At 54.3% G+C, this 22,449-nt stretch overlaps 1 protein-coding gene across 1 annotated transcript in view; it reads right to left on the reverse strand.

The window, feature by feature from the left end:
• Positions 1–448: 448 nt before the first annotated feature.
• The window catches only part of ARHGEF17 (Rho guanine nucleotide exchange factor 17), a 192,670-nt gene continuing 170,669 nt past the window's right edge, over positions 449–22,449 (reverse strand). Inside the window, exons 10-21 of the mRNA XM_014603489.3 lie at positions 22,003–22,121; positions 20,991–21,204; positions 19,393–19,466; positions 18,280–18,473; positions 17,281–17,531; positions 16,106–16,352; positions 14,083–14,169; positions 13,389–13,456; positions 11,616–11,764; positions 9,455–9,629; positions 7,744–8,001; positions 449–7,277 (exon numbers count right to left, since the gene is read on the reverse strand). Of these exons, the coding sequence (XP_014458975.2) occupies positions 7,087–7,277; positions 7,744–8,001; positions 9,455–9,629; positions 11,616–11,764; positions 13,389–13,456; positions 14,083–14,169; positions 16,106–16,352; positions 17,281–17,531; positions 18,280–18,473; positions 19,393–19,466; positions 20,991–21,204; positions 22,003–22,121 (2,027 nt within the window). The 3' untranslated portion in view covers positions 449–7,086. The remainder of the gene's footprint in view (positions 7,278–7,743; positions 8,002–9,454; positions 9,630–11,615; positions 11,765–13,388; positions 13,457–14,082; positions 14,170–16,105; positions 16,353–17,280; positions 17,532–18,279; positions 18,474–19,392; positions 19,467–20,990; positions 21,205–22,002; positions 22,122–22,449) is intronic.

A 22,449-nucleotide genomic window follows, 5' to 3' on the forward strand; every position in this document is an offset into this window, starting at 1 on the left:
GCAATTAACAGGGTAAACGCACAATAAATGCAGGCTGGCCACACATGCAAAGTAATTATCATGCCATAAGAAAGGGCATCCATCTACAAAAAGAACCAGCCAGCTACAAAGTTAGTGCTTGAAAATGTGTAACAACTTTATGGCTGGCTTTTATCCAGCTTTAATTTGAACGTGTGGCAGGGCCCTCAGGATTCAAATCCCCAGAGTGGTGATGAACCAGTTGGTGGTGGTGACCGTGGAAAAGCCAGCTCTCCTACCCATCAAAGACGAGGACACAGACGGATTTGGGTTCTGACACCAGTGATCTTTAATGACAATGAACCCACAGTGACCGCCTCCCCCCTCCCCTGCCCCCCAAAAAACAAAAACAAACCCCCAAACAACCCCAGGAATAATGTGGTAGTCAACATCTCACTGGACTGGTAATACTTCAGAATTAAAAGCTCTCTGGTTTTGTTCTCAGCTTTAATGCACAGTAGTAGTTATAACTTAAATGCGGTCGGCACCTTGGCTGGCCCGTGAAACTTAAACAAGTATATAAAAATATGCCATTAAATTCATATCAACAATCAGACTTGAGAACGGTATGTACAGAGGAGGCAATATATACCACTATTTACAGTGCGTCTCGGCGGTGTGCCTCACCGTTCGGGGAAACGAAGCCAACTGGACAGAGGCAAAGGAGGGGGGGAGAGTGAACAGGATGGGAAAACACATCTTCCTGGTACTCTCCTTGTGTAAAGCCTGGTGCCTCTGACCATTGCCCCCAGCTCTGAGGAGCAAAGGACAGGCCTCCCCGGTGCTCTCTCGCGGAGTAGCAGCAGCATGCATCTCGAAGAAGGCCACAGGGATTAGCTGGTGGGGTCACGCGTGTGGGTCTTGCTCGGGGGGTGAGTGGGATGGGCACCGTGGTAGGCGGTGTGTGTGCACTGTACAGGGCGGCATCCCGTGCCGGGAGCCCAGAGGCACTCCTGGCCAAGGAAAAATGGAGCGTGGTATTGCTCCTTCTCTACCTGCCTTGTAGAGGGGAGCAGAGGGACTCAACAGATTGTCCACGTGGGGTCTCTCAGGGTCGGCTTTGTTTGCAAGCTGAAATGCAACGGAAACAGTCACTATTTCCTTTGGCGTGTCCTCAGCTGCAGGCTGATCTACAGACCTACCCACCCCGCTCATCTCAGAGAGCCTCGGGGTCCGACCCCGGCGGGGAGGTGACAACTGAGCACAACAGGGAAGTGGCTCTTGCACAGATCTGAGGAACGTCCTGCCCGTGGTGGGGAAAGAGCTCCCAACCCCAGTGACAACCCTCACCATTCAGGCCAGCTAAAGATTGCAGCAATGAAGAAAACCAAGCAGAAAGGTGGGAGAAGTACAACCCAACCCACCCATGCTGGACACCTGCACTGAGCAAGCCAAGGAGAGAGCCAGTGCATGGAAGTTCACCTTGAAGGAACAGCATAAGTCCACCCAGGCAGGGGCGTTGGAGACTGCTTTCTAAACTTAATCCAAGGTTGTTAAAAGCTTATGTCTTTAACATGGATATTCATGTATATTCCTTGTATATAGCATGTATATTCATGTATATTCAGATAATGACCCCCCTAACTCTTTCCCTCTGTGAAGACAATGGGAGGTCAGCATCCAACCCTCCCCAAATATCTGAACCTAAGGTCTTAACTATTAGACTGTTTAAAAATCATCAGAATATTTTACTGAAAGAGCGGACAGTCCAGAAAGCAGCAGGTGAAAGACATGCGTTCAGGACAGCCGACTGGATGATTACTACGATCCCCTTAGGCCAGAGAGTCTCAACCTTTTCAGCTGGGAGGCAGCCTTGTTAGACTCAAGGCCCCCCTCCGAAAATGCCAGCTCTTTGCTTTCACTCATTTTTTGACTACGGAAAAATGTATTACAGCCATTCTCCTGTTGCAAAGAGCTCAGGAAGCCCACAAAAGGGTAGAATGATTTGGACATTTTGGATTCCTATTTGAAATCTCTGGGTTTATCCTGGGAATCCCGTGTAGACTTTTGCACACCTAACAGCGCTAATATTGTGCATCGCCCTTAAAAGCATCTCTCTGCACGGTGGCTGGGAATCGCCGCCTTAGGCCTGGACAGCTGAGGATTCGTTTGCAAACAGGCAGCTGAAGGAGAGGGTGGGAGCTGTCTGAAATGCCAACCTGCTCTATGTGGAGATGTCTTCAGCTCCGGGTTAAGCACTGATGCTCCTCTGTCCCCACAGATCGTACCCCAAACTGCAGCAAGGTGCTGGCTATCGGGTGCTGTTCATTGTCATGGGGGAAGCACGGCACACTGAACCTGGGGTCTGGTCCTGGGAAAGGGGCTGCTTAGTGCACTGAGAGTACAGACCACTTGGCTGCCTCCAGGCTGGGGACGGATCCAGAGGCTGTTAAAAGAGAGACTCCCATGGACTCCAGCAGGCTCTGGATAGAGCTGGAGCCCCCTGCAAATAGCTGGAGAGGGAGGGACTTTCACACTGTTTGCTATGAACATCTACCTGGCCATCTACCCCGCAGCTTGTCTAACATGCCATTTAACACTCTGGGGCTTTGAACCCCCTGCAGCTCACTGCCCACCTGCATCAGTGAAACCCGCTCTTATTAAGGAACTTGTCTGTGGCAAGGTCAGCCAACTCGGGGTACCCTGATGCCCGTCCCACCTCCTTTACGGGATGCTCCAGGGAGTCTGCATGGATAAGGGGCGTGAGGTTTGTCTCTTCCTGAGGACAGAGATGCCTCATCCGTTTGTCTGGAGCATCTAGGAGATGGTGGAGCCTTCAATGAGAGGATGGGTAAGTGAGCTCGCTGCCTCATTCATTTCCCAGCCCAGATCACCCTACCCACACCCTAGAGCAGCCATGCTTCGGCAATGCCAATCACCCCTGTTATTCTCCTTCCTACCACCCCCACACTGAGCTTGAGAACCTGCTTTGTTCCCTCCTACTGCACACACAGTGCTAAAACACGCACTACATGCGGTCTAATCCCTGAAGATCACAATTGCCTCCCCACTGAGGAAGCTGGCAAGATGGACATGAGCTCTTGTATCCTCCAGCAATGGGAAGCAAGACAGTGCTTGGGCTGTCATCCCCAATGGTTGTTCCCAGGGGTATACTGCTGTAAGTGGTGGGGATTAGACAGGGCCAAGCAATACTGGATAACATGGCCACTAAGATCTTGCTGCCACAATGCCCTTGTATGCTTGCAAAGTGGAGAAGGAGAATAAGCATCAATGTCCTGGACAGGTTAAATACTATGGGTGGTCGCGTGAGAGTTCAGCACGAGGCTGGGAGGAAAATTCACATGCCTGAGAAGAGCTACAGCCCCATGCTCTATTTGGTGTGGACTTTCCCAGGTGACCTCTGGGTTTGGATGTGAGCAGGACTCATGACCGGCCCAGGGGCACATGGTGCCCTGTATGTGATGGCCATGCACAGTATGCTATTTCTTTAGCCCAGGAAGCCTCTATATCATGGGTGCTGAAGGCGCTATACTATATATTTGGATGCTTATCTTGGATGCTATACATTTGGATGCTTATCTTGCTGGGGTGATCTGACCCCAGCTGACTTCCTGCCCCTTGGGCAGGGGGCTGAACCTGATGATATCGTGAGGTCCCTTCCAGCCCTGGTGTCTATAACATCTATGAAATCGATACTTGGGATCTGCCTTGCAATCCCATGTGTGTCCAGCAGCCAGGGCTCAGAGTGGAGCTCATGCTGCTGATTTGGGACAGGGGAGGGTATCTTGCTTGCAGGCATCAAGGGCAAAGCACTCACATACCTGCTCACCTCAAAGCACGTGACTAAGTCCATGCTCCACTGTACGTATGTGCTGAGGCCGTGTTGGCTTCACAGCATCTTAAATGTGTGTTGAAGTGCTTTGCTGAGTCAGGGCTCTGGTGGCTCCTAGCGAGGCCCCAAGCTTGTGGGGATGGTGCTGGCCCAGTATTTGGCTAGAGGCTAGGCCAACTGGCTTGATGCTGTCTACACTGCCGGCTGGTCCCTCCTGCCCCAGAAATTCTGCATCAAACCCTCTGCTCTTGCACTTAGCATCCAATCTCTACCACCGGCACACACTGGTCCATCACAGTGCTGATCCTGACCTCTGCTCACTGGTGGCCATAGCCAAGAGTATGGACGTCGGTGAGAGCCGCCTTCCCACTGGACTGGATGGAAGTTAGATTAACGGCTGGGAATATCATCCACTCAGACGCTGGACTTGCCCCTTGGTTAAACCCCACTGCTTCTACAGACCCTACAGGAGTCCCTTCAAAAGGTGCAAGACAAGATCCCTTCAATCCTTCCTCGCAGGACAAGGTCCCGTCAATCCTTCCTCACTCCTACCCCAACACACAAGAAAATCTGACCTGTACACGTGGGAATATCGTCAGGCCTTTCTTAAAAGAAGAACCATCTCACTCAGAGGACCCCTTTTTCCAACATGCAGAAACTTTCACTGGTAGCCTCAGGATTATGCTATTAACCTTGAGTGAGCCAAGGCAAAAACACAGAGCAGCCAACAATCCCTGCCTGCGCAAGCTGGCAGCCTCACTACACAAGACAGGCGAAGAGGCAAGGGAAGGGGAGGGACAAAGAGGAGAGAAGTTACTCGCTCAGGGGCCAGGGGCAGAGCTGAAAACAGACCCCAGGTGTCCTGACCCCCACCCTGGTCCTTTAAAGAAGCCCCAAATATTTAACTAAGGAAAATGGGTGCAGGAGAATCAATGGGCTTGTGGGTGAAACTGGAAAAAAAATGGGGAGCTGCTGAGGCAGGGATGGGAAGAAGCTGTCTCAGAGCTGCAAAGAAGGCCCTGTGCTTCAAAAACACTCTCCTGTCTATTGCCCTGGTTGCTGGGAACCAGAATCTGTTAATAAGGGCTTTAATAAGCATTTAATGAAGTGACCTGAGTAGAAGAAACTTTTTCAAGTGCTAGACAGAGCTAGAACCACAGCTGGAGGATGCAGGCATCACAACCTTGGCCTCCATGCAGTCAGCCCTATTCATGCGAGCTATGGGAGTGGGCGACGGACTTCAGGCAGATTGTTTTGATGCTCAGCTAGCTCCTGGTACACATCCCTGGGAGACCCCACATCAGGTTTTCTTTGGAAAGTCTTTGGAAAGATGGGCTGAGATTAAAACAACAATGAACTGGAGCCTAAATCTGTATTGTCAGTCCTGACATCTAAATCAGCATCCTGATTCTCAGAAGCAAGGGTCAGGCGGCAGGCTGGGAGGGTGTCTGTGGGCACATCTGACCGCACAGCATCTTTAAAAACTTCAGGACATGTGTTTAGACGCTCAAAGCATCTCATTTGTTTATTGTGCAGGGGGAGTGCCCCGGGGTGCTGGCTGTGGCCATGGACTTCCTGTGCAAACCCAGAACGCGTAGCTCCGGCCCCTCGCAGCTCAGAGTCACACTTTAGGCAGCCGAGGCGTCCTTTGCCAAAAGGGCCATGACTCAGGGTAGCTCAGTGGCCCTGTGGGAGGTGATTTTCAAAAGTCCTTTCTTATGTGCTGCCTCCTGGCTTTGCAGCCTTCACATCACCGCCCAACTTCCCAGCAGAACCAGGAGGCGTTGCAACGCACTTTAATCACGTGGGGTGCTTTTGAAAGGCCAGCCCTGCCCAGGGGCCTCCAACAGGGCCCCATGCAGTCACTGCCCACTTCTGCACCTGTCAGCCCTGTCTGGTATTTCGGGGTGAGCCTGCCTGCGAAGTACCTGGGTGTGCAGGGAGGACATGCTGCCAGCGAGCTCACTAGTTCTCACCGACTGGGCACAACCCCATGCTCCTCTCTGCCCCTTGCCTGACATGCAGGGGCCGGGACCTGGAAGCTGAATGCATAAATTAAGTGCTGGAAGAGAAACAAAACAAAACAAATAAAGGCAACTCATTAAGAAAGCCACTATAAATACTGTACAAAGCACGGGTTTGCTGTTCTCAGCCCCTGCACCCTCTGGCCGGACTGCGACTTCCCTCTGCCACGTGCCAAGTCCTGCCTGGATTGCCCTGCCTCGCTCCTCACGCCTGCTGAGAGGGGAGCTGGGATATCCCCCAGGCGGCACCGCTGGGGTCTCAGCTAAGTATTGCACATGGTTCATTTCCCCTGGACACTCCTCCCATTGCTACACGGGGCCTGGCACCCCTCACACAACGCCACCCCACATGCCCAGGCGCTCCCCCACGAGACCCATGGATGTGGGAGAATGGGACCCAGCTGCCACAGCTTTCCCCTTTGTAGCTAGGTTCCTCCAGAGCTGGGGCACTGATGCCAGGCTGGGCTGTTGGCAGCCTCTTTCCTGCTCTCTTGGCTTCACTCGCGGGTTGGATCTGACTGCCTCACGCCAGCTCTGGGCAAAACAGCTCTGCCCCCCATTGAAAATAAATAAGGATATTTTTATATATATATATATATGTATGTATATATGTATATTGCAGAGACGGGGTTCTCTGGGTGCCGGCGGTGAGTGAGCAGGGTCAGCTGGAGCAGCTGGCAGGGCAGTGGTTCAGGTGGATGCAGCTGTGCAGCGAGTTTGGTGGAGGTGCAAGAGGGGCTCTTGGCCAGATGCATGGATAAAGGGGTGGCCTGCTGCCCTCCATGGGGTGTACCCGGGTCTGAGGCCTGCGTTTGTCCTTAGCCAGTGGCCGGGCGCTCACCGTGCTCTTCGTTTATGGCACAGAAGACGGGTTCCCTTCCCCGCTCTCTCCCTAAGACGGCTGCCGCCGCCTCCTCCTCACGGCCCCTTTGGGGCAATGCCACAGAAGCCCGGGCTCTCCGTGCAGCTCTCCCCGCAGGCACGGATACATATACACGCGGGCGGGGTTAAGCGCAGGCTGTGCAATGTGGTCTGTACACGGTACCTCGCGATGGGGCTCCTCTCTCCCTGCTGCCGCTGGCCCTCTCCGCCGGGCGGCACGTGGCCCACATGCGGGCCGGAGCCTCCAAGGCAGGTGACGAAACATGTGTGGGGAGAGGGGTCGAGGGGCCGATGGGACCGGGAGGCCACGACAGTGTCCGTGATCGGCAGGGCTGGAGCCGGCGCTCCTCCCTCCACAGCAGGGGCTGATCAGACCCTCCACAGAAGCAGGTGGTTCGTGCTGTCGTCTCGCCCCACGGTCTCGCTGCTGTTGGTGAGCCGGAAGTCCTCGTAGCCGTCCCCGCCGCTGATCACGAGCATCTTGGATTTGGACAGGGCCATGTTAGAGGCCCGGTGCCTTGTCGAGTCCCTCTTTTCCACCTCACTTGGCTTCTCAGTACCTGAGAGACAACAGGATCCAGGTGAGACTCCAAGGAGATCAAGCCAGGGATCCCACCTGAGATGATGTGGATAGAGGGGCCCTCACACCTCCCTCTTTCCTTTCACATGAGCCATAATAACCCCACCCACTGCCTTGGGACTGCCTGGTCCTCCTCCAAAGCTGGAAGGCTGAAGCAGCTAGTGATTTAGGCAGCCCATCCTGAAACACAAAGACGTGCCCATTTGTAAACCCAGACCCTCAAGAGCATCCCGTGCTGGGCGCACATGCACTGGAAAGCCCTGGCTGCGGGGGGTGGTGCTCACACGTGGGCACTGGTTGTTGCCTCTGGTGAGTAGCACCTTCCCCCTGCAGGGCAGCCACCCGACGGGGTGACTTTGGGGGTAGGACCCAAGTAAGGGCTCCTAGCTGGAGCCTGCCCTTACACTGACCGCTGGTCTCCTGGCTCTGGGCAAAGCCAGACCCACCTGGATCCCTTGGCAGAGGGAAGAGGATGTCAAAGCCGTCCGGCAGTTCGATGGAGGTGAGGAAGCGGACGTGGCCTGTGTGGCCCTGGGACAAGCCCACCAGCGTTGGCGGCATCTTCCAGATGGAGGCGTTGGCTGTGATGGACAGTGTCAGCACCACTCCGGCGCTCGTGCCAATCCACAGCAAGTCCTTGCAGGCCAGGAGCGCTGTGATCCGCAAGCAGGCAGCCTTGTGCTGCCGGATGATGGCATCTGAGCCTGCCGGAGGGACCAGAGAGGGGGGTGGGTTTCTGCACGGACGCAGGGCGCTTGCTGGCACTGCAGGTGGGGATGTGGCTGCCATATGCCTGGGCATGCCTGTGTCAGCTTTAACTGGCTCATGCCCAATGGTGGTGAAGGTGTGGCGGGACAAGCCTGCCTAGGACCCTGGGTATAGATGGGGGTGTGGGTTTGTTCTCCTGCTGCTTCACTGCAACTGGGACCAGCAAACAACTGTCCCTGCTTATCCTGGACAGTCCCCCCATTTGGGGGCTGTGTCCTCAAGGAAGCAGGCTCCAGCTGGGTGGCCTGCTCCATCTGGCACAACGTGGCTGTCACTGTGTGCATGTGGCCCTGATGTTTTCAGGTCAGCAAGAAATGCTGCACCGGGTGTCTGGGCTCTGCCTCCTTCCCTCACCGGAGCCACGAGGGGCTCCGGCTCCCCCTGCTTTGTGGGGTGTCTGGGACCATGTCCTGGATTTTGCTTCCCAGAAATCAGTTGCTTCCCTGGTACCTGAGGCAGGCAGAGGAAAGCCAGGGCAGGACTGCTCATGTGTCTGGGACTCACCTCCAAACCCTGAGCAGTCCCTTGCCCGTGTGGCCAGGGAAAGCTGCCACCAGGCTGCCTGGATCTCCAGCACATGGCAGCACCCCTTTCTCCAAGGCACTGAGAAGGGATTGCCTGTGAGCACCAGCCCCACAGTCCCACAAGTGCAGAGGGTGGGTGTTGTGGGGCTGGGCTCAGGCCTAGCTCCAGAGGTTAGGGATTTGGGAATGAAACCTACCCTGGAAGGGAAGGAGGATGGATCATGTTGCCTCCTGCTCATTTGCCCCTACAGAGAGTACTTCCCTGGCCTGTCTTGCCCTGTCCTGCCTGGACAGTCTGCAGCTTGAAGCAGACCCCTTGCTCCACTCAGGGTGGAGACCATGGGTTGCTCTCAGTCAGTAAGCATCTCTGCTGGGCCTGACTCCAGCCCTGGACGGCTCTTTGCTGGGATGACACATCTGGCCCATTGAAACAACCTTCTTCCTTCCACCAGCAGGCTCAGATGGGACATTCTCCAGTGCTCCTCAGAGCAGCTCATTACTGAGATGCCCAGTGACACTGCAGAGCCATGATGCTCCATCTTGGCTGGCTCAGAAGTCATGGGAGACATCAGGATTAACCAGGGAGCCCCAGCACCTACCTCTGCGAATGGTGGCAAACACCCTCCAGTCCAGTAGAACAGATCCTGGGGGTGGGGAAGTACCTTACAAGCCTCTCCAGTGTCTGCTGACTGTAGGAGAGACATGCCCAATGCCTGCATAACTCCCCCCGCAATAACCTAGTCCATAGAGAACCTGAGTCATGGAGTCCAAGAGCAACCTGTGGGCTGAGTACCACACGCTCGGATGTAGGAGCTGTGCAGAGCCGCCCGCAGGGGTTTTGGCCACTGGGAGGTGAAGGACTTACCTGCCAGCATCTTGTGGACAGGCGGCGTGATGTCCACTTCGGCCAGTTGCTCGTAGCTGGTGGCGTGGTAAAGCCGCACCTGGGCGCTGCTCTGGAGTGCGATCCAGATCCCAGGGCTGGAGCTCACCATGCAAGTCACGCTGCGGTTGTTGTCCTGACCGATGTGGAACGCATGCTGTGGGGGCAGAGGGAAAGCAAACAGCCCTGAGTCTCTGGGAGAGCGCCCAGCCTGCCCGGTAGGCTCCTTGGGCCTGTTTAGAGCACTGTGCCAGACAGCCGTGAACCTGGGGGTCAACAAGCTGGTAAGGAAGTGGGCTTTCCTTCATGTGGACCGTTCCTTGATGTAGGCTCTCTAGGGAAAGGTCCCTTACTATTATCACTCTCCTGTGGCATCGTACAGCTCTGCTCAGATTAGGGCCTGACTGTGCTAGGTGCTGTACATACCTACAGCAACACACAGTCCCTACTGTCTCTCTGGAGGGCTAAACAGACAAAACACACCAGAGGCAGGAGGGGAAAGAGAAGGTGCAGAGAAGGCAAGTGACTTGACCAAGGTCATGCAGCAAGTCAGTGGCAGAGCTGGGAAGACCAACCAAGATCTCTTGACTCCCCAGCTACTGTCTCACCCACTAGCCCATGCTGCCTTTCAGTGTTAGAGCAGGGGCACAGAGTCCCTCCCCTCTGAGAGAGCGCAGCGGGCCAAGAGCAGTCGAAGAGGGCCGTTGTGAGGATGCAAGAAGAGGACTGTATTCTGCACAAGCATAGCTTCTGCCATGCCAAGGGCACCAGTGCTTTTGTGACACTGATACCACAGCACAGCTGGAGAGCAAGGGGCAAGGGGTGGCATGTGGGAAGCAAGTTCCCAATTCCAGCCTTCAGGTTGACTGCCCCACCTTCTCCAGTGTAGGGACAGATTTAAGACGAGCTGACCACCCCGAATACCCACAGAAGCCAATGGGAGCGGTGAGAGCTTGGCGTCTCCACCCAGCAGGCTCTAGGGGTGCCTATACATGTCACAGGGTTTAATCCTCATTAAATTAAATAGGTTTATAAAATTTAAACTTGTTTATTTTGCAGCGTCACATCAGTGTTTGCATGCACTAGGCTTCTAAACGAATTAGCCTGGTCCCTGGCCAGCACCGCAGGAGAGGAGGACAGTCCCGTGCTGTCCCTTGGGTCTGGGGCCCCCCACTCCGTGCTCTGCCATGCAGTTGTGGGAGCAGGGAGCCAGCGCATGAGAAAAAAAAAGAAGCGGCAGCAATTTGAAAGTGAAAGCAATTTGAACGGGTGAACTACAAAAAAGTCACAGTGCCACCTGGTGGACAAAGAGGCTCATTACACATCTCTGAGCGCCTTGGTGTTTGCGTGCAATGAATCCATAGACATGATGTTTTAATTCACAACTACCAAACTAAACTACATACAAGGAGTTTTAGTTTAATGCACCTAAAATACTTTTAAAGGGTCCAGAAATCCTGCTAGTGCAAATAATCATGCCATTGCAATGCAAGAAAGGGCAAAAAACATGGTGTACAAATGCCCTAGATGGCTCAGACTGGGCACTCGGGAGCACAGGACACTTGAAAACGTGCCTCTGCATGTGACTGTGGCAAGGAAGGAACCCAGGTGTCCTGAGGCCCAGTCACGGGCTTAGCCCCCAAGACCCCTCTCCCTCTCCTCGTCCTGGCCAGCACGTGGCCACGAGGAGACAGGAAGCTGGTTTGCACTGAACAAGTGGCTACCTCAGAACTTGTCGGGGTAGCAGACACAAAGCATACACCGGGGTAACTTTCTCCACAGTAAATGTACTCATGACTTCCTCAGAGTAAGTATCCGCTGCAGAACAGTGTCTCCGCTGGAGTAACTGCTGCACCGCGTAGGGTTCCTGCAGGGCAAACTGGGAATATGTACCATGCATCTAGGCTCTCAGAGCATTTGCTGCTGTGACAGAGCCAAGGAGAACCAGAGGTGACACCAATGCAGCAGCTGATCACAAGTCTCTGCTACAACCTGATACTGGATGCATGCTAGAGTGGACTGTCATCAATAGGGACCTTTCCATTAGGGGCTGGATTGGCTCCTAAGTGTCCTTAACCCCTTGCTCCCTCCTGCCAAGCTGTTTGCTCTAATCTTCCCGGTCACGGGGAAGGGGTGTAGGTACCTCCTGGAGAAGTGTGCCCGTGTTGAGGATGATGACTCTGTTCTGACAGCCGCACCACAGCTTCCCAGCCACCGACACCATCTTAGTGACAGGGCTCCCGGGCGAGCCCAGGGACAGGGACTTGGAGTTCTGGGGGTCCCAGAAACGCCCTGCAAAGAGAGAGAGAGAAGGGCAGAAAACAGCTAGCATCTTCCGAGTGGTCCCCTGTGCATGGGGGCAAATAGTGATGGAGGCCAGTGGACCTCATGGGCACAAGACCAAAGGGGTGTTAGCTGGCCTCAAACACCCAAAGGGTCTGGAAGTCGCCAAAGGAGTGCAAGGGGCTCCCCCTCTTTAAGAAGCTGGACCAGTTTAGGAACAGGTTTGTGTGATGTGATGCCTCGGTAGTGGGGGGGAGTGAGGCACTGCTACCTCCCCCCATCAGAGGCAGGGTTCGTGGTCTATTATGAGGTGAATCTCCAGCACACTGGCTCATGCACCGGGTTAAGTCAGGCCATGCCATGCATCCAATGGTACAGAAGAATGATCACGGATGCATCTCTCCTGCGGCTTCCCTGCCAGGATGGCAAAAACCATTTACCACCTGCTAAGGAGACCCTAGAGCTCTCTGCCTGGGGAGGTGGGCGGTGCAGCAGGGATTGCTGAGGTCCAAGGAGGGGATGTGGCCTGGCTGAGGGAGACCAGTAGCAGGGCTGAGACAGGAGCCTTTGGGCTGAGGTGACACCACCTCCCCACACTGCCAGGCTGCTCTAGATCAGACCTATAACCGCCAACCTTGTGACTCCCAGCTGCCCTGGCTGCAGCTCAGCTGCCCCCAGCCTTCTGGGCACAGAGCCCCAAAGGACCCAGGAGCGCCCTCTAGCAAAGCGTGCGTGGATTCAGCACTGGGGGAGCAGTGTCCTGGCCCCCTCTCACATGCTCACGGAGCACTCTGGGACCCTGTGGTTCCAGCCTGAGGGCTTCAACACCGCTCCTCACACGTGTGCTCTTCCTGGAATTGGTCTTGGCTAACCGTGGACATCCAGAGGGCCAAATGTTGCTGTTCATTACTCCAGCACCACTCCAGAGCAACTCTATCAGTCTGCACATGAACTCCCAGTCCAAACCAGTGTAACAGGGAGCAGAAGCTGTTGCGACTGCACTCAGTCCTGACCCCCACCGCAGCACGTGGGAATAGACTGTGACTGAGAGCAGAGATGGGTGTGAATGACCGGACGGGGTCTGGCCAGCCCTTGCCAACTCAGAGTGAATGGACCTGAGGCTCTGTCGTTCTCACAGCCACCACGCCACCCACCCCTGCGCAGCAGAAAGGTCATGCTGGGCCACATCTTCCATTTCCTCACACCAGTCTAGTTGTATGGGCTCCTAATTGACGCCAGAGGAAGCGAGGGGAAAATTGGGTCTCCAGCAGTTAATAGAAAGGACAGTGGATTCTTTAGTGCAAGGTCAATGTTTTCAGAGGCCAGTGACTGCCAGTGCCCGGAGCGGGCTCCCGTGCCTGTAGGCACTCAAAATTAGCAGGTGCTTTGGAAAATGTCATCCCAGGGTGTTCAGAGCAAGGGGCTGGGAGCACGGCGCCTCTGCCCAGCTCTGACATGGACCCACTATGTGGTCTTGGCTAGATGGGCTGTTCCTCTTCCCTCCCTCTCTGTCTAGCCATGCTGCGACTACTAACCCACCTCTGGACTACGCTCACGGGGCTCAGTGACCTGCCAGGGGACACTGGAGCCTTAGGCATGTGTGAGCATCCAGCCCTGCTACCATGTGACCCACCTGCTTCTCTCTGGTAGACAATGAGCTCTCCGTTTGCCAGCGACACAAAGACCTGGTTATCGAGGTACCTGCCGAGGAAAGAGAGCCCAGACGATTAGCCTGCAGTGAGCATGATGCAGGAGACGCCCCCCAATGCAGAGGATGCTCACCTCCCAGGATAACTTGCTTCCCCCACCAAACTGCCCCACATCAGAGGTCCTAAATACCTCCCATCTCCTATGCCTAGTTTCTCACATACCACCCTGTGCAGCTGCAGTGTCCCCCACACTGTTGCTACTCCAGTATGGCACAGCTCCATCTCTCACCCTCCCAGTGCCAAGCTACTCAGCTTCTCACCCTCTCCATGTCTTTAGATGGCAATGCACCCTCCCTGATGCCACTATGTAGTACAGAGTATATACTTGCATACTCCATAGTTGTGCACTATAAAGTATGCAAACGAAGAGCAAGAAGTAATCCTTGTGCAGAAAAGACAGTCTGAATGAACAAGGTGGGCAAAGGAGGGGCGTTTGACTGACAGGGAAGGAACCCCTGGAGAGACCAGGTATGCAGCCCAAAGCTCCAGAGGAACTCGCTGTTAAAGGCAGGCTATAAACCCAGACCTCTGCAGTGCTTAATCCAAAAGCCAGGCTCTATATTGCTTCTTTCAGCAGCAGAACAAGCTCTAAAGGCCTGGGCAGGGTCCTGCACTTACAGGATACACATGACGGAGGCCGAGTGCTGCATCTTCATGCTGTTCTTCCTGTTGCGGATGTTGTCTGAGGACTGGTACACATGGATGCTGGAAAACGAAGAGAGGCGGGTGAGAGGTGAGACCTTGTCGGCTCAGCTAACATCAGTGACTTCATGGCTGGCACAGGCAGGCAGTGAAACCTGAAGCAGCTTGGGGTGGGGGCACAGTGCTAAATGTCTGATACCTGTCTGCAGGAGGAGGCAAGCCCAGAAAAAAGCTTTGTTGCCAACCTGCTGGGTGTGGCTCATGCCTCTCCTGGGGCTTTGGTGCTGGGGAAGTACTAGAAGGCAATAGCTGGCATATGCATGTTCTCTGCCTATTGCACAAGTGAAAGGGACTGAGCAGAGGCCTCGGCATGAGACACCCATCCTCTTTATTCATGTGAGGCTGAGCTGCAGTGTCACTGCTGTGGGGATGGCCTGGCACGCCTGGAGTCCAGCATCTACCTTAGAGGTCTGTGCAAGCAGGAGAGTTTGTGCAAAGCCCAGCACAGCGGGGGGTAAAAACCACTGAGCAAACCAGGAACACAAGCCCAGAGAAACACCCGTGCTCAGGACACTGGTATAGATGCTGACGCTCAGGAGTCTCTTCTGACCTTTGTATGCCAGGGTAGGCCTTGGTTACAAAGCCTGCAAGCATTTCATACAATCATAGAGAAGTCAGACTGCAAGGTCATCAAGTCCAGCCCCCTGCCTGAGACAGGATCATTGATAAAACAAATCCACTGTCCAACCTCTTAGCAAAACCATTCATCACAACCAGATATCACACTTGAAACTGCCACAGGTAAAGCAGGGGGACCACGGTGGCCAACATCCTGCTGCTGAAAAGGTGAAAATATGCTGGAGAGATCCCAAGAGGGCCATGGACCCACTACAGAGGAAGGTAACCTCCTCCCAGGCTGTACCAATCTGACCAAATTCCTTTCTGACCCCAAATGCAACAATGGGTCTGACCCTGAGCGAAGGAACAAGACCCTCTGGCCGGGAACCTCCAGTTTTAAATCCCAGCAGGAGCATAGGCACAGCCCAGCCATAATCCCCAGCCTTGGCTGCAGGCAGCACCCAATGCTGCTGAGGAAGGCAAACATCCTCCACCCCCAACTTGACAACTGTAGGAGCAGGAGGGGGAAAATATTCCTTCCCGGCCCCACGTAGCAACCAGCAAAGCCCTGCTACTGCCCCTCAGATCTGTTGCTTTGTGCCTGTGGATTGGGGGAGAGGGCGTGTGCATATGTGTGAATGCAGCAGGCAGGTGCCTAAGGTGTGCCTGCTCACATGCAAGCTGCTGGGCATGACGCACACATGTGGCACACATGCACACGTGTGCTCAGAGTTCACCAGGCTGCTCCCCCAGCAGCAGCTGAAAACCAGCTCACAGCGTGCTGCCGGGGCTTCTCATCAGACCTCACCCTGCAGAAGCAAACCATTTGCCTCATGCTTTATCTGAAGCCGCAGCTTGTCAGCTCTGACCTAGGGTGGGGTGTTTTAGGGTTGAGAGCAATAACCACCGTTCAGCTCAGCTCCATCCTTCAGGAAAAGTCAGCAAGCCTTTTAACTTGACCTAGCAGACCCAGACTGGCCTTGCACATCTGGCTGGCTGGAAGCAAGGTTCCCCTGTACCTGGCAAGATCCCTTGGCCTGACACTGAAGAACAAATCTCTCACTAGTGTAGACAGGTGCAGAGCCAGGGGGATCAATGGAGTCCCTCTTGCCTGGGCTGGGGCTACTGGGCCTGGCTTTACCCCATCTGTTCACCAGCTCGGCTCTGACTGTCCTGATATACCCTCTGCCCTCCACACCCTGCTCCCGTCCTCCTAGCTGCCCCCTCCCCATCATTCCTGCATCTGCGTCCTGGTTCTCATACAGCCTCCATCCAAGATGCTGCCCAAGGACTGGTCCAGAAAGGCTGGAGTGCAGCTTGGTGGCTTTGGGGTATGCCCCACATCCAGTTCCCCATCTCTGGCCAGTCCCCGCTGACCTACCAGCCATCCTCCGTGCCCAGCCACATGGAGCTCTGATAGGCCTCGGGGTCAGTGCTCAGCAGGTCCTCCAGGCTGCCCCTGGTGAAAGACCCTCGGCTCGACCGCCGCATGGCCCGGCCGTCCATGGGGCTCTCACTGTTCCTGGTCTGACTGAAAGCACTGGAGATGGGGAGGAAGCCAGGGTCTTGCTCTTCTTCGGAGCTGGTCGTCTCGGCTGTCACGTCTTTGGAGCTTGGCATCTCTTCGTCTGTGAAGAGGCGAGAGACACAGCCATGCAGATGACTGAAGGTGACAGAGGCACCCATTCACATGGGCCTTGTACATTTTGGCATCAAATCTGGAACAGGCAAGCTGGAGTGACTCTGGCATGACCCAATGACCTCTGCCTAATCCAGCTGACTCCAGTATTATCTCACTGATTTCAAAGTACAGCTGTGGTACCTTTTGCCATGGGACCCAGAGCAGGAAGGTGCTACCCTTGGCTTACACCTGGGGCACAGTACGGCCTGTGATATTCATGCCATGTCTGTGTGGTCTGGCGGGGCTCTGATGGGAGCCTTTGCTGTGAATGATATGAAATCAGACTGTAGCTTTTAGCATTCTCTAGCATGCAACATTTCTCTAGCACCATTCATGCTGACAGACCAAACCCCCAGGCCTTTACAGAGCAGGGGAGGCATTGTGGTCTCAGAGTTCACCTCCTTAGTGGAGTCACTCTGGATTTATGCTGGAGCTGGAATCCAAATCCAGATCCTGCTCAATGGACCTTCAGTCACTAACTTCACTGGATCCAGGACTTGAACCTGTTTATTTCTCACATCCTAGGAGAAAAGGCATTAGAGGAACATTATTTCAGTGGCAAAGTCAAGCACCTGGGAGTTAGGAAAGCCCAGATTTACAGATGCTTTTGCAACTCTTATTCTAGCCCCTTCTGTATTTTCTCCTGTGCAGTGAGGCAGCATCCCATGGGTCTAAAGTGACCATGATCATGACATACAAAGGGACTGGAGCAGCGTGACATGGGCAGCCTCCATTCTGATGGTCCCTAGCCATGGAGGGCTTGGCCTGGCAACTTTAAGGTGTCCCCGCTGACCCTGGGCACTGTTAGGCAGGCTCTCTCCAGGGCAGCACCCAGCCCCCAGCAGGGCTCAATGGTGTCAGAGTTGCCTACTCACTTCCGAAGCTGGAGGAGATGGTGGAGTGGCTGGCCTGGCTCTGGAGGGTGCCCGAGGGGCTGGGTGAGGACTCATCATCTGTGTCATCGCTGTCAAAAGGCATCAGCTCCCGGTTGGCGCTGTCCACAGGCTCTGAGAGCTCCAGGGAGGAGCCGGAGATGGAGATGTGCAGGCACTGTTGGGGCCCCGCATCATCCAGCGCCGAAGGAGCCGGCTCGGTGGAAGGGCTCACCAGTGACTCAGGACGATCCCTGTCAGAGAAGTGACAAAAGCTGAGGTGAAACTGGGATTCTGGACCCTAATACAAGGCAGGGGCGGCAGGAAGGATACAGGCCTGATGTGGCTGCACTGCTCAGCTCCCAGTGAGCTGGATGTGCAGATCACCACATGGGACATCGAGACCTGGCTTCCAGCTCCAGCACTGCCCCTGACTTGTCCTGTGGCCTTGGGAGAGATTCTGTGCCTCAGTTTCCCCTCCTTTAAATGGGGGTGATACCATCTCCCTGCCCAGAAAGCAAAGCTGGTTTCTTTCAAGGATCAAACCGTACTAGCGCGGCACTCCACACCTCCCACAGGCTGGTAGCTGTATGTCACAGCTGTCCTATGGACACATGGCTGCTCTGTCCTTCCTCATCTTCCCAGAAAGCCAGGGAAGGGCTCATGGAGTGTCTAAACTCTCCAAAGAGGCTGGACTAGTGGTGCTGGTGCTGCCCAGCTCAGTACTGGGGCTAGTCACCCGCCTCCTCCATCTCTAGTGGATATCTCCTCATCTCCCCATTGAACAGGTGGGGAAACTGAGGGACAAAGGTGTCAAGCAATTTACCCAAGGCTACACACGCACTCAGTGTAAGAGCAGGGGTGACTACAACCCAGGTCTCAGCTAGTGACCCCCTCTTCCTCTTTTGGGCCCTGATCCTTGGGATCTTAAGCTTGTTCAGACACTTCAGGGGGCAAATGATGTTGGCCCCCACACCTTGGCCTCTGAGCGGGGTCTTTTACCTGTATATCCTCTTCAGGCCTGGCACGGAGGCAATGCAGAGGATCCTGGCTGAGCAGACGGCGATGCAGGCCTCGACTGTGGGCTCCTTCTTGATGCTGAGGAGGCAGACCTGCCCCACGTAGCCATCGCTGTTGCACACCCACACCTCAAAGGCGCTCTCGGGGCCACTGTGGCTGGGGGAGGCGCAGGAGAACTGAGACACGGAAGAGCCAGATTAGATCAGAAATGGACTGAAAGGAGATTCGTGAGCGCCTCAGCACGGAAAAGCAGCAAGGGAGGGTGATGCCGAATAAAAACAGCCTCTCTTCCTTCCCCGGGTTCACCCCAAATTATGCGTGGGGGGGTCACTGCAGTCACCCTAGAATGCAGCCACCTCTGGGGTGGAACATAAACAACTATATCACATCCCCTCGAACACTGCACAGAGGTTTGGGACAAGGAGTGCAGAGAAATGCAGCATCCGTTTGGAAGTGCAAGGGGGAGCTTGGCTGGGACCCCACAGCTAGCGCTCCTATGCTGCACAGCCTCTTTAATGACCAGAAGAAATAAGGACCAGGGTTTGTCTCTCAGCCCAAACATGGTGATAGCCTGATTGGACACCTCTGGGGAGCACCGTGCACGCTAGTGGCAAGCTGCCACTTATCCTGACTCTAGGCCAGTGATTCTCAACCAGGACGCCACGGCACCTAGGCTGCCTTGAGAGCCTTTCAGGGGTGCTGCGGGACACCACGCAATGTTATCACGGTTATATGTGCAAACATGATTCACCAGATTTCAAACAGAAATCCATGGTTGTAGTCTTTCTGAGTTCTTTGCAACAGGAAAATTGCCCCATTATTTTTCTATAGTCAAAAAGAGAGTGAAGACTAAGAGCTGGTATTTTCTGCGGGGTGCTGCGAGTCTAACCACGGGCACCGTGAGTCTATCCAGGGGTGTCTTGAGTCTAAAGAGGTTGAGAACCACTGCCCTAGGCAAAGGAAACCTGCTCTCAGCAGCTCATCCCTGAGGGCAGAGGGGACAGGGCCACAGTCCAACTGAGCTGCTAACTCCTAGAGATCCCACCACAAGACCAGACAGGGCCTGGGGGAAGGAAAGCCCAGGGGCCAACATACCTGCATCCCACTGCGTGTCTTCATGATGGGAATTGCCTTCAGGAACTCAGGGTCCAGGCAGTTTTTGTTGGAAGCTGGATGGGAAGAAGAGAGACACTATCAGGAAGGCTGCGGATATAACAGTGATGATGTCCCCGTGCAGCCACCTCCCCTGTGCCAGAAAGCCTGGCAAGCCAAATAAACTAGGACCAATGCTGACATGCAGCCATCTCTGGGGTGGAATGCAGGAGCTGCTTAACAGCACGCAGCAACACTGAACAAAACTGCAGGGTTGGAGACTCCTGCGCTGAAACTACAGGAACGAGATGGGTGGAATATGCTTTATCGGGCTGGTGTCTGGTCAAAGCACAAAGGAAAACAGATCTTCAAGAACCTGTCAATCGTAAACTGACCCCCACACCATGCTGGGGCTGTGGTTTCGCACAGACTCAGGATTCAGGACTCCACCTTCTGGACCATAAAGAAGTAAGGCTGGAAGGGAGCTCCAGAGGTCACAGTTAGTCCAACCCCTTGCCTGAAGCTGGGTCAGCCCTATCCAAACCACCCCTGACAAATCCACAATATAAACCCTTCATACAGTCAACTACATAAAACACAAGACATCACACCCAAACCTGCCACAGGTAAAGCAGGGGCACCACGGCAGCTAATGTCCTGCACCTGTAAAAGGTTGTTAATATATGCTCAAGAGATCCCAAGTAGAAGCCATACTCCACACTATAGAGGAAGGCAACCCACTCCCCCCGAGTCTGTACCAGTCTGACCATGGGGTAAAATTCCTTCCTGACCCCAAATGTGGTATTGGTCTGACCTTGAGCAGAGGAGCAAGACCCTCTAGCCAGGATCCTCCAGGTTTGAGTCCCAGCAGGAGCACTGGCACACCTCAGCCAAAATCCCCAGCACTGGCTGCAGCCAGCACCAATGCTTCTGAGGGAGGCTCAAAAACACCCTGACACTTGCACCCGACAGTGGACGGGGTGGGCAGGGGCTATTAGCAAAGACCACAAGCCTGGGAAATACTCACAGAAGAACACAGGCATAGACCATCCCCAACCAGTGGCTGTCCAACCTCTTCCTGACCACCTCTGGTGATGGAGAGTCCATCCTTCCCTAGATGTCTATTCTGCCGCCTCACTATTCTCACAGCAAAGCAGCATTTTTCCCGGATATCCAATCTGAACTTACTTTGCTGCAGCTTTAAGCCACTGGTTTGCATCCTGCTCTCTGGAGCAAGAGAGAAAAGGTGCTTTCCCTCTTCTTTATGGCAGCCCTTGAGGTATTTGAAGACTGATACCATGTCCCGTCCTGAATGCCTTTTCCACAAGCTGAGCATGCCTAGCTCCTTGTACAAATTGCTGACTTAAAATCAACACCCTCATGGTACCCTGGCTCCAAATCCCAATCACTGCAGCTTTCTACTGGGGCTTTCCTCAGGGGCCTCCCATCTATATACTGACCCAACCAAGCCCTGCCTAGCTGACTCAGAGCCAAGAAGGTGCTGATTCTTACAACCAACACCCTCATGGCACCTATGATCCAATTCCCAACAGGACCCTTCCCACTGGCAACCCTGGACCACTTGGCCAGCCCCTGCTCACCCAGCTTCTTCTTGGCATCCTCAAAAGCCTGTTCGAAGCTGTGCCGAGCATCGGGGTTGGGGAACTCGAAGACAAAGGACTCGGTGCCGTCAGCCTTGGTGGTGGTGAGCTCTACTTTGTTGGGTGGGAAGGACATGCTGAAAGACAGGGACTGCTTCTCGGCCAGCTCCCGGTGGATGGCAGCCATCAGGTCCTTGATCACGTCGTCCAGGCTCTGTGGACAAGAGCAAGAAGGATTTTTTAACCCTCACAGCACTGGACTGGAAATGGAGAGACCTGGGGTCTGCCACTGCCACCCTGTGCAAGCCTGGGCAAGTCATTTAATTCTCTATGGCTTGTTTGCATGGGGATACTCAGGAAAATGAATTTGGATTAACTAAAAGGGTGGAGGAATTGAACTGCGTTTATAGCAGGTTACTTTAGGGCCCTGCTACATGTTCAAATTAAAGCTGGGTAGAAATCAGCTCTAGAGTTTTGACACATTTTCAAGTGCTAACTTTATAGCTGGTCAGCTCTTATTCTAGCTGGAGAGTCATTTTTATCATGTGAGAGTTACTTTGCACATGTGGCTCGTCTAACTTTAAGCATTTAATTGTGTGATAATTACTTTGCATATGTGGCCAGTTGAAATTTATTGTGTGATTCACCAGTTAATTGTGTAATATCGTGTAATATATGTAATGCATAGCAAGGGACTTAGAATAAGAGCGCCCATACACAGATTTAAAGGGATTTAATTAACTCACCTTGTAAGTCAATTCGGATTAGTTTTCCACATGGATGAGCCACTGAATCTCTATCCGTAATGGGGGGCTGACAAGCCTCCGGGGGTTGGGAGCCCGGGCCTGTCCCAGACTTGTGTGGCTGGCAGAGAGGGAGCTTTTGGTAGGGAGCTCAGGATGGGAAAATGCTGGGCACAAGTATGTGTATCTGGGGCGGACTGTCTCTGGTGAAGACAGCCTTACCAGGCCTGAAGAAGGTTAATTTACAGCTGTGGCAGGGGGCTCCTTACCTGGTGGGGGAAGCTGAGAGTCTCGGAGAGCTTGCTGACTTGGCCCAGCGTGCTCAGGTCCTCGTCCAGGCGGCAGATGGTTTTCTGGATGTTCTCGCGGTTGGTGGACTGGGAGGCCCCTGCAGACAGAACAGCAGGGCGGGTCAAGGCTGATGGAGCAAGGAGGGTAGACAAGGGTGCCAGGCCAGCACTGCGCTGCATGGGGCTCTGGATGCAGGCAGAGTTGTCCTAGGACTCCCCTGCACCCTGGATTCTCTACTGCCCTGTGAAGGTCACTGCCCCCAGGGCTCAGAGCAGGACCAGCCCGGACAGTACCCTGTGGTCTCTTCTCAGGCCCTGCCCCTCACTGGATCCCCACTCCCAGAGGGTTAATGGGCTCCCAAGAAGAGATGCCAAGCTAGTGTCCTGCAGCCTGACTCCCTCCCAGCCTCTCACACTCAGCAGTTG

This window comes from Alligator mississippiensis, chromosome 1 (genome assembly GCF_030867095.1).
Source record: "Alligator mississippiensis isolate rAllMis1 chromosome 1, rAllMis1, whole genome shotgun sequence".
Lineage (NCBI taxonomy): Eukaryota > Metazoa > Chordata > Crocodylia > Alligatoridae > Alligator > Alligator mississippiensis.